At 43.8% G+C, this 9045-nt stretch overlaps 1 protein-coding gene across 1 annotated transcript in view; it reads left to right on the top strand.

The window, feature by feature from the left end:
• The first annotated feature begins 555 nt into the window (after positions 1-555).
• The window catches only part of LOC110530660 (integrin alpha-6), a 35221-nt gene continuing 26731 nt past the window's right edge, over positions 556-9045 (top strand). The window contains exon 1 of the mRNA XM_036986299.2: positions 556-1036. Within this exon, the coding sequence (XP_036842194.1) occupies positions 855-1036 (182 nt within the window). The 5' untranslated portion in view covers positions 556-854. The remainder of the gene's footprint in view (positions 1037-9045) is intronic.

Here is a 9045-nt window from a genome sequence, read left to right as displayed (position 1 = left end):
AGAAGTCGTGACATATATCACAAACTGTTTCTGCATATGGGTTATTGATTTGAACACTTTAAAACTGTGTTTTGACATTGGGCTATTTATCAGTGTATCTTGTCAACAGGAAGTAGCGACACCATCATTGTCAAGTTTCAAGTTTGATTTTCAAGTTTTAGGAATAGAAATTAAGTTAACAGTAATTAACAATGCTATTGTACTTAATCAGGTCAAAACTGCTGAATGAGTCCAAAAACGTACTGTGATTGATTGATTTAGATGATTTAACAGAAATCACCGAAACGGATTTATCCTGGCTATTGTTAGTGATCATAGTTTGTCAGTGTCAAAGTAGCCTGTCATTTCGATCATGTGTACGGTAACAAAAAAAGTCATGTTAAATGATGTAGAATTGCATGAAATACCTTTATAAAAGGTTACATTTTTCCCAAACCCTTACTACAAAAACATTTCCCCATGTGTAGCAACTTCTACTCTACTCTATGCCACTATGAAATGTGATGATATGCATACAATGCTCTATTATAAAGGTGGAAAAAATTAGCGATTGTGTTCTTTTACTTCTGAGCCCCCTAGGTCACCTCCCTAGTTACAAATGAAGCACTGACAACACCTGAGGTAAGAGAACAGAGGAAGGACAGAGAGGTAGAGGGAGAGTGGGGGGGTAGGAGGGGCGCGGCACAAGCTTCCAGTGGGCAACATCCTACCCAAAACCCAGAGTGAGCAAGCATGCTACATTCAGACATCACTTAACTGGAGCGTGAGTTCTACCACAGATTAACTGGTGGAGTCACCGGGAGACATAACAGTGTTCATTTTCAATCACACAGAAATAAACTCTCCTTGCTGCCATGGGGGATAGATGGATACAATTCCTCTCATCTCTATCGCTTCTCTTTCTCCTGGAATGGACGCAAATATCATCTTTCAACCTGGACACAGAAAACGTCCTGATAAAGAATGGAGAGCCCGGGAGTCTTTTCGGCTTCTCTCTCGCCATGCACCGACAGTTAGCTCCGGTGGATAAGATCATGTAAGTATCCTCACTTTAAAAAGAAATGTCAAAAATATATTTAGATTTGTTTTCTTTTGTTTTCCATTCCAGCTGTGGAACCAAATGTTTACCAGGTTACTGCTACTGCAGTCTACTTCACAGGCTCGCAGGTTCTTTGCAAAAGTTTCTTGTCTCAACCTCATTCTTACTTTTAGTCAGGAAATATTTGAATGAGTTCACTCTAATTTAGTTGTCTAAATGTAGTTCAAGTTTCAGACTGGCATGTTTGTCTTACCGGTTCATTATTGGTGGGTTTTCACTGCCTTTTGCAGGTTTGTGCCTGTCCGCGAGCTCCTCCAATCTTACTGCAGTTCATGACTTAAAGGTAGACTCAGCGATATGACGTAGATGCAGAAAGTAAACAGAATAGTGGGTCAATTTCCGCAACAACTAAGGGCTTTGAAGTGGGAGGCTCAACTTGTCTGCTGTTTTGGTGCCCTGATGAAGACAGCTTGTCTGTCGAAAAGTTGGTTATTTGGTTATTGAATCTGAGCTCCTATAGTGTGTGGCTCTCCTTTCCTTGTCCAGGTGTTCTAGTCCGCTAGGCAGCACCTCGCTATAAGAAGTGTGCGTTTCATTCGCCTTCAGATTGGTGCCCTGGCTACCACGCTGTAAACAGCGTGAAGCGAACCTGTGCTCATGTGCACATACTATGTGTGATTTTGTGAGAGGGAAGTCTTGCATCTCACTCAACATAATATATCCTGGGCTGCTGCTTATTTTTTATTTTATTTACAATGACCGCCTACCTCAGCCAAACCCTAACCCGGACGACGCTGGGCCAATTGTGCGCTGCACTATGGGACTCCCAATCACAGCCGGTTGTGATACAGCCTGGAATCGAACCAGGGCCTCTAATGCCTCTAGCACTGAGATGCAGTGCCTTAGACTGCTGCGCCACTCGGAAGCCAACGTCATGGCAATGTCATTTGGTGAAGTCTACCTTCACAACTAAAAAGTTACCTGATTCCAAAACGACATATTCCTCTGCTCTACAGAGATGTACAAAATGGGGGGTTCGAGCCCTGAATGATGATTGGCTGACAGCCATGGTATATCAGACCGAATACCGCGGGTTTGACAAAATCTGCTCTAATTACGTTGGTAACCAGTTTATAATAGCAATAAGGCACCTCGGGGGTTTGTGATAATGGTGATATCACAAACGTTGCTTTGTGCTTAAGAACAGCCCTTAGCCGTGGTATTTTGACCATATAAAACAAACGCTTGGGACGTATTGCTTAATTCTACTAGCTCTGGATACAAATGGGCCTTTGGGAGTTTCACTTAGCCACAGATCAGGGTACTTTATTTATGGCGGTACTCAACATCATATTGTTCTTTTTGTCCCTTCCTGTGCACCATATGCTGTGTTTCTTCACTCCTCAAAGTAGAGTAAAGTGAACCTGTAGATACAGAGCTTGCCGTTGTCATTTGGGTCACATAAGGTAGGCTAAGGCAGCCTGGCCTCAGAGCCATACATACCATGCTTAAGTATTTCTGAGCACCTCCAAGACATATGATACAGTACTTACTAATGGTCTAGTTACTTTAGACAGAAATTAAATTAGACAGGTAGTCGGGGAGGATGGCTGGGGACAGCTGTAGTATTTTAGATAAGCCTACCCTTAACCCTTATTCTAAACTTAACCCAAATCACCTAGCTTGATGTGAAAGACCACTTCTTTTAGCCCAGTAAAAGACTCACAGTGTGTGTGTGTGTGTGTGTGTGTGTGTGTGTGTGTGTGTGTGTGTGTGTGTGTGTGAGAGGGAGAAATAAAAGTAGTGGTAACATTAATCTTGTGCCTAATTGAACCCTGCTCCTTCAGTTAGCCCAGTAGGAATGACTAGGCTGTTAACTATTCACTTAGGATCAGCTGCCTGCTCCGCAGACCCATTCAATACCATAATGTTATCCATGACTTATGGACAAAGCAGACATAGCGTCATTGGAATGAACAAAGCGTCATTGGAATGAATTTGCCTTTAGAATAGATTCTCCCCTTTTAACTAGGCCTGGAATGTTATAAGTCAGGTCTGTAACTTTCTGTAATGAGGAGCATTCTTAGTTCTGAACTGAACTGGACTGAACGAACTCAATCACACAATTTGCTCCAGTTTTAGACTGTCTTTATTTGAGGCAAGTGGTCATCAGCCCTGTGAACATTCAGGCGGTAGAGACAAAAACATGGTTTCATACTCTGGCTTACAGGGGATTCCCTCAATGAGTTCTCATGTAGAAAAAATGACTTCAGTTTATACAGTTATCATATATGGAAGTTGAACTTCATCTAACCACAAGTACACACACACACACACACACACACACACACACACACACACACACACACACACACACACACACACACACACACACACACACACACACAGACACACAGACACACAGACATACAAACACACACAGTAGATGGCAGTGTTGCTGTACGTGTCTCAGAGCCATAGACCCCAGAAATTATAAACAATTGTGTTCCAACCATAGGGTGTTAATAAAGAGTGTTTTTGAATGTCCTGATGATTAAATAATGTCAACTGTGTGATCTCCTGGTGGATGTGAGAAACTCTAAATATGATCCTGTATCCTCCTGAGACCCAGCAATTTATTTTTGTCCGCTCTAATGAACATTCGTTTTTGGTCCGTATTTCAATCTCCATAAACACCTCAATCAGCCCAACTAACTGGTGTCTCTATGTAGCCTCGCTACTGTTATTTTTCACAGTCTTTTTACTGTTGTTTTTTATTTCTTTACTTACCTATTGTTCCCCTATTTTTTTTGTTGGCATTATTGGTTAGAGCCTGTAAGTAGCATTTCACTGTTGTATTCGGCGCACGTGACAAATAAACTTTGATTTGATTTGATACCACTGTGTTGGTCCTGTTATACCTTTGAGAGGACATTCTGGGATTTTCAATGATATCACCTTGATAATTTTTTCTTTATGGTTCTTCAGAATGGCTACCATCACAATTAGTAGGAATTAGCTAATGTTATAAGTGTGTGTAATTGTGTAATATTTTTTGTGAGTTTGATATTGAAACAGTTTCTAATAAGTAAGTACCTCAGGAACAGTTTGTTGAGTTTTCAGAGCAGTGTAATATATTGGTACATTAAATAAGAGCTTGTTAATACATGTCCTCTGTAGTGGACATCAGGATGCGGCCAACTATGTTTTATTTAATTTTTGTGTATTTTGTCCCCAATTTTGTGATATCCAATTGCAATACAATAACAATTTTGTCTCATCGCTGCAACTGCCCAACAGGCTCGGGAGAGGCGAAGGTTCAGTCATGTGTCCTCCGAAGCATGACCCGCCAAACCGTGACCCGCCCGCTTAACCCGGAAGCTAGCCGCACCAATGTGTCGGAGGAAACACTGATCAACTGATGACCGAAGTCAGCCTGCTGGTGCCCGGCCCACCACAAGGAGTCGCTAGAGTGCAATGAGCCAAGAAAAGCCCCCTTGGACAAACCCTCTCCTAACCCGGACAATGCTGGGCCAATTGGGCCCCCCTTATGGGACTCCCGGTCATGACACAGCCTGGGATCGAACCCGGGTTTGTAGTGACACCTCAAGCACGGCGATGCAGTGCCTTAGACTGCTGCACCACTCGGGAGGCCGCCAACTATGTTGTTTACCTACTGTCCCCATTTACTGTAATGTTAAATGTTGTTGCTGCTGGGTCTCAGGAGGCTATAGATCTCCATATGGGTCATGATTAGCTGCCAAACTCTCTGCCCCACAGCTGACACAGACACACACACACACACACACACACACACACACACACACACACACACACACACACACACACACACACACACACACACACACACACACACACACACACACACACACCAGCCACCTTCGTTTCCTGGTCCAATGCACTAACCGCTAGGCTACCTGCTGCCCTATGGTGTTTCCAGAGGCTACACTTCTTAGCTGCCTGACTCAGTAGATCAGTATTGCAGAAATTACTGTCTGTCCTGCTGGGGGTGTGCTTTTTTCAATATTTTATTTATTTAACCTTTATTTAACTAGGCAAGTCAGTTAAGGTGTGTGTTCCCTGGAAGTGTTTCCTGCATCCAGGGTGTGTGTGAAATGTGAGTTAAACACCTGTGCCACGCCCGACAGGCACGCCAAGATCTGCCAACCTGACTCATTTACAATCCCATGCCCTACAGGTGTGTGTTTGCGTAAGTGTGTTTTAGATACCTGCAGGCAAGGGAGGAACTGGCTTGCAAGGTGTGTGTGTCTCAGGTACATGCTGACGTGTGAGGGATCTGGAGCGCATGTGTATATGTTACGTTCCAAAGTCTGTCAGAACTGCAGAGAGTTGGCTCTGCTCTATGTATGAGAGAGAGAGAGAGTTACTGAAAGAGTTACTGAAACAATGAGAGTTACTGAAACAATGAGAGAGAGTTACTGAAACAATGAGAGTTACTGAAAGAATGAGAGAGAGTTACTGAAAGAATGAGAGAGAGAGTTACTGAAACAATGAGAGAGAGAGAGTTACTGAAAGAATGAGAGAGAGAGAGAGTTACTGAAAGAATGAGAGAGAGAGAGAGTTACTGAAAGAATGAGAGTTACTGAGAGTTACTGAAAGAATGAGAGTTACTGAAAGAATGAGAGAGAGTTACTGAAAGAATGAGAGAGAGAGTTACTGAAAGAATGAGAGAGAGAGTTACTGAAACAATGAGAGAGAGAGTTACTGAAACAATGAGAGAGAGAGTTACTGAAAGAATGAGAGAGAGGGAGTTACTGAAAGAGTTACTGAAAGAATGAGAGTTACTGAAAGAATGAGAGAGAGTTACTGAAATAATGAGAGAGAGAGTTACTGAAACAATGAGAGATAGAGAGTTACTGAAAGAATGAGAGAGAGAGAGTTACTGAAAGAATGAGAGAGAGAGAGTTACTGAAAGAGAGAGAGTTAATGAAAGAATGAGAGTTACTGAAAAAATGAGAGTTACTGAAAGAATGAGAGTTACTGAAAAAATGAGAGTTACTGAAAGAATGAGAGTTACTGAAAGAATGAGAGAGAGTTTCTGAAACAATGAGAGAGAGTTACTGAAACAATGAGAGAGAGAGTTACTGAAACAATGAGAGAGAGAGTTACTGAAAGAATGAGAGTTACTGAAAAAACAAGAGAGATGGAGAGAGAGAGTTACTGAAACAATGAGAGAGAGAGAGAGAGAGAGAGAGAAAGAGAGAGAGAGAGAGAGAGAGAGAGTTACTGAAAGAATGGGAGAGTTACTGAAAGAATGAGAGAGAGTTACTGAAAGAATGAGAGAGAGAGAGTTACTGAAAGAATGAGAGAGAGAGAGTTACTGAAAGAATGAGAGAGAGAGAGAGAGAGAGAGAGTTACTAAAAGAACAAGAGTTACTGAAAGAATGAGAGAGAGAGTTACTGAAAGAATGAGAGAGATGGATAGAGAGAGAGTTACTAAAATAATGAGAGAGAGAGAGAGTTACTGAAAGAACAAGAAAGTTACTGAAAGAATGAGAGAGAGAGGGTTACTGAAAGAATGAGAGAGAGAGAGAGAGAGAGAGAGAGAGAGAGAGTTACTGAAAGAACGAGAGAGTTACTGAAAGAATGAGAGAGAGTTACTGAAAGAATGAGAGATGGAGAGAGAGTTACTAAAAGAATGAGAGAGAGAGAGAGAGAGAGAGAGAGAGAGAGAGAGAGGGAGAGAGATTTACTGAAAGAACGAGAGAGTTACTGAAAGAATGAGAGAGAGTTACTGAAAGAATGAGAGATGGAGAGAGAGTTACTAAAATAATGAGAGAGAGAGAGAGAGAGAGAGAGAGAGAGAGAGAGTTACTGAAAGAACGAGAGAGAGAGAGTTACTGAAAGAATGAGAGAGAGTTACTGAAAGAATGAGAGTTACTGAAAGAATGAGAGAGTTACTGAAAGAATGAGAGAGAGAGGGGGGGGGTGAGTGAAAGCATATGACAAAGAGACTGAGAGATTGTATGTGTGTGTGTGTGTGTGTGTGTGTGTGTGTGTGTGTGTGTGTGTGTGTGTGTGTGTGTGTGTGTGTGTGTGTGTGTGTGTGTGTGTGTGTGTGTGTGTGTGTGTGTGTGTGTGTGTGTGTGTGAGAGAGAGATAATCTATTCCACCATGTTCTACAGACAGAGGTCTAGTGTGTAGAGCTGTGAGGTTCCTATGTCCAGCACTCTTTGATCTCTCAGATCCTAGATACTGTAGATAGGTTTTAGCAGTAGGGTTAGAGTTCAAAGGTTAGTTCAGATTCATGGCGCTAGGTGAACGTCTCTGTACGTTTACTATGATAAACACACACCTTCTACCCCAACCACACCTCTCCCTGCCTCCGCCCCTCTTTCTCTCCTGCAGGCTGCTCCTGTTTAGCCAACATCAAACCCAAGAGGGATGTCTGAAGGAATGCTACGGACATAAATAACCTTTACAACTGCGCACCAAACACACAGTCAGTCAGTCGCCCATACACAGACCTGGGTTGTTTAAACTAGGTACCAAACGGAAGAAAATGGACTGAAACATTGAGGGACTACCTGAACTTGTCCAATAAGAAACACTTGTTTTATTATTTGATGCACATTGTTATTCATTATGTGTACAGTAATGAATGTAACTCTGGGTTCATATCAGTCCTGACAACAGACCATAGAGTTGGAGCATAGAGAACTTGGCACTAAGAAGGCATAGTTCAGGATTTCATAGTTCAGGATTTCATGAGGGTTCTGTGAAGTGTTCTGAAATCCATTTGGAACTGAAATGTGCTGACAGTTCTGTTGATGTTTATCCATTGTTGCTTAATAACAAGCTGCGGTGGTGCAGAAAGGCAGTGAGCTGTTTATATGTAGAATACACACTCCCTGTCTCCATCACACACTCCCTGTCTCCATCACACACTCCCTGTCTCCATCACACACTCCCCTGTCTCCATCACACACTCCCTGTCTCCATCACACACTCCCTGTCTCCATCACACACTCCCTGTCTCCATCACACACTCCCCTGTCTCCATCACACACTCCCTGTCTCCATCACACACTCCCTGTCTCCATCACACACTCCCTGTCTCCATCACACACACCCTGTCTCCATCACACACTCCCCTGTCTCCATCACACACTCCCTGTCTCCATCACACACTCCCTGTCTCCATCACACACTCCCCTGTCTCCATCACACACTCCCCTGTCTCCATCACACACTCCCTGTCTCCATCACACACACCCTGTCTCCATCACACACTCCCTGTCTCCATCACACACTCCCCTGTCTCCATCACACACACCCTGTCTCCATCACACACTCCCTGTCTCCATCACACACTCCCTGTCTCCATCACACACTCCCTGTCTCCATCACACACTCCCTGTCTCCATCACACACTCCCTGTCTCCATCACACACTCCCCTGTCTCCATCACACACTCCCTGTCTCCATCACACACTCCCCTGTCTCCATCACACACTCCCTGTCTCCATCACACACTCCCTGTCTCCATCACACACTCCATGTCTCCATCACACACACCCTGTCTCCATCACACACTCCCTGTCTCCATCACACACTCCCTGTCTCCATCACACACTCCCTGTCTCCATCACACACTCCCTGTCTCCATCACACACTCCCTGTCTCCATCACACACACCCTGTCTCCCTCACACACTCCCTGTCTCCATCACACACTCCCTGTCTCCATCACACACTCCCTGTCTCCATCACACACTCCCTGTCTCCATCACACACTCCCTGTCTCCATCACACACTCCCTGTCTCCCTCACACACTCCCTGTCTCCATCACACACACCCTGTCTCCATCACACACACCGTCTCAATCACACACTCCCTGTCTCCATCACACACTCCCTGTCTCCATAACACACACCCTGTCTCCATCACACACTCCCTGTCTCCATCACACACACTCTGTCTCCATCACACACTCCCTGTCTCCATCACACACTCCCTGTCTC

Source organism: Oncorhynchus mykiss, chromosome 8, assembly GCF_057628025.1.
Source record: "Oncorhynchus mykiss isolate SJ-2025 chromosome 8, ASM5762802v1, whole genome shotgun sequence".
Classification (NCBI taxonomy): Eukaryota; Metazoa; Chordata; class Actinopteri; order Salmoniformes; family Salmonidae; genus Oncorhynchus; species Oncorhynchus mykiss.
This window is presented reverse-complemented; position numbering and strand designations above follow the sequence as displayed.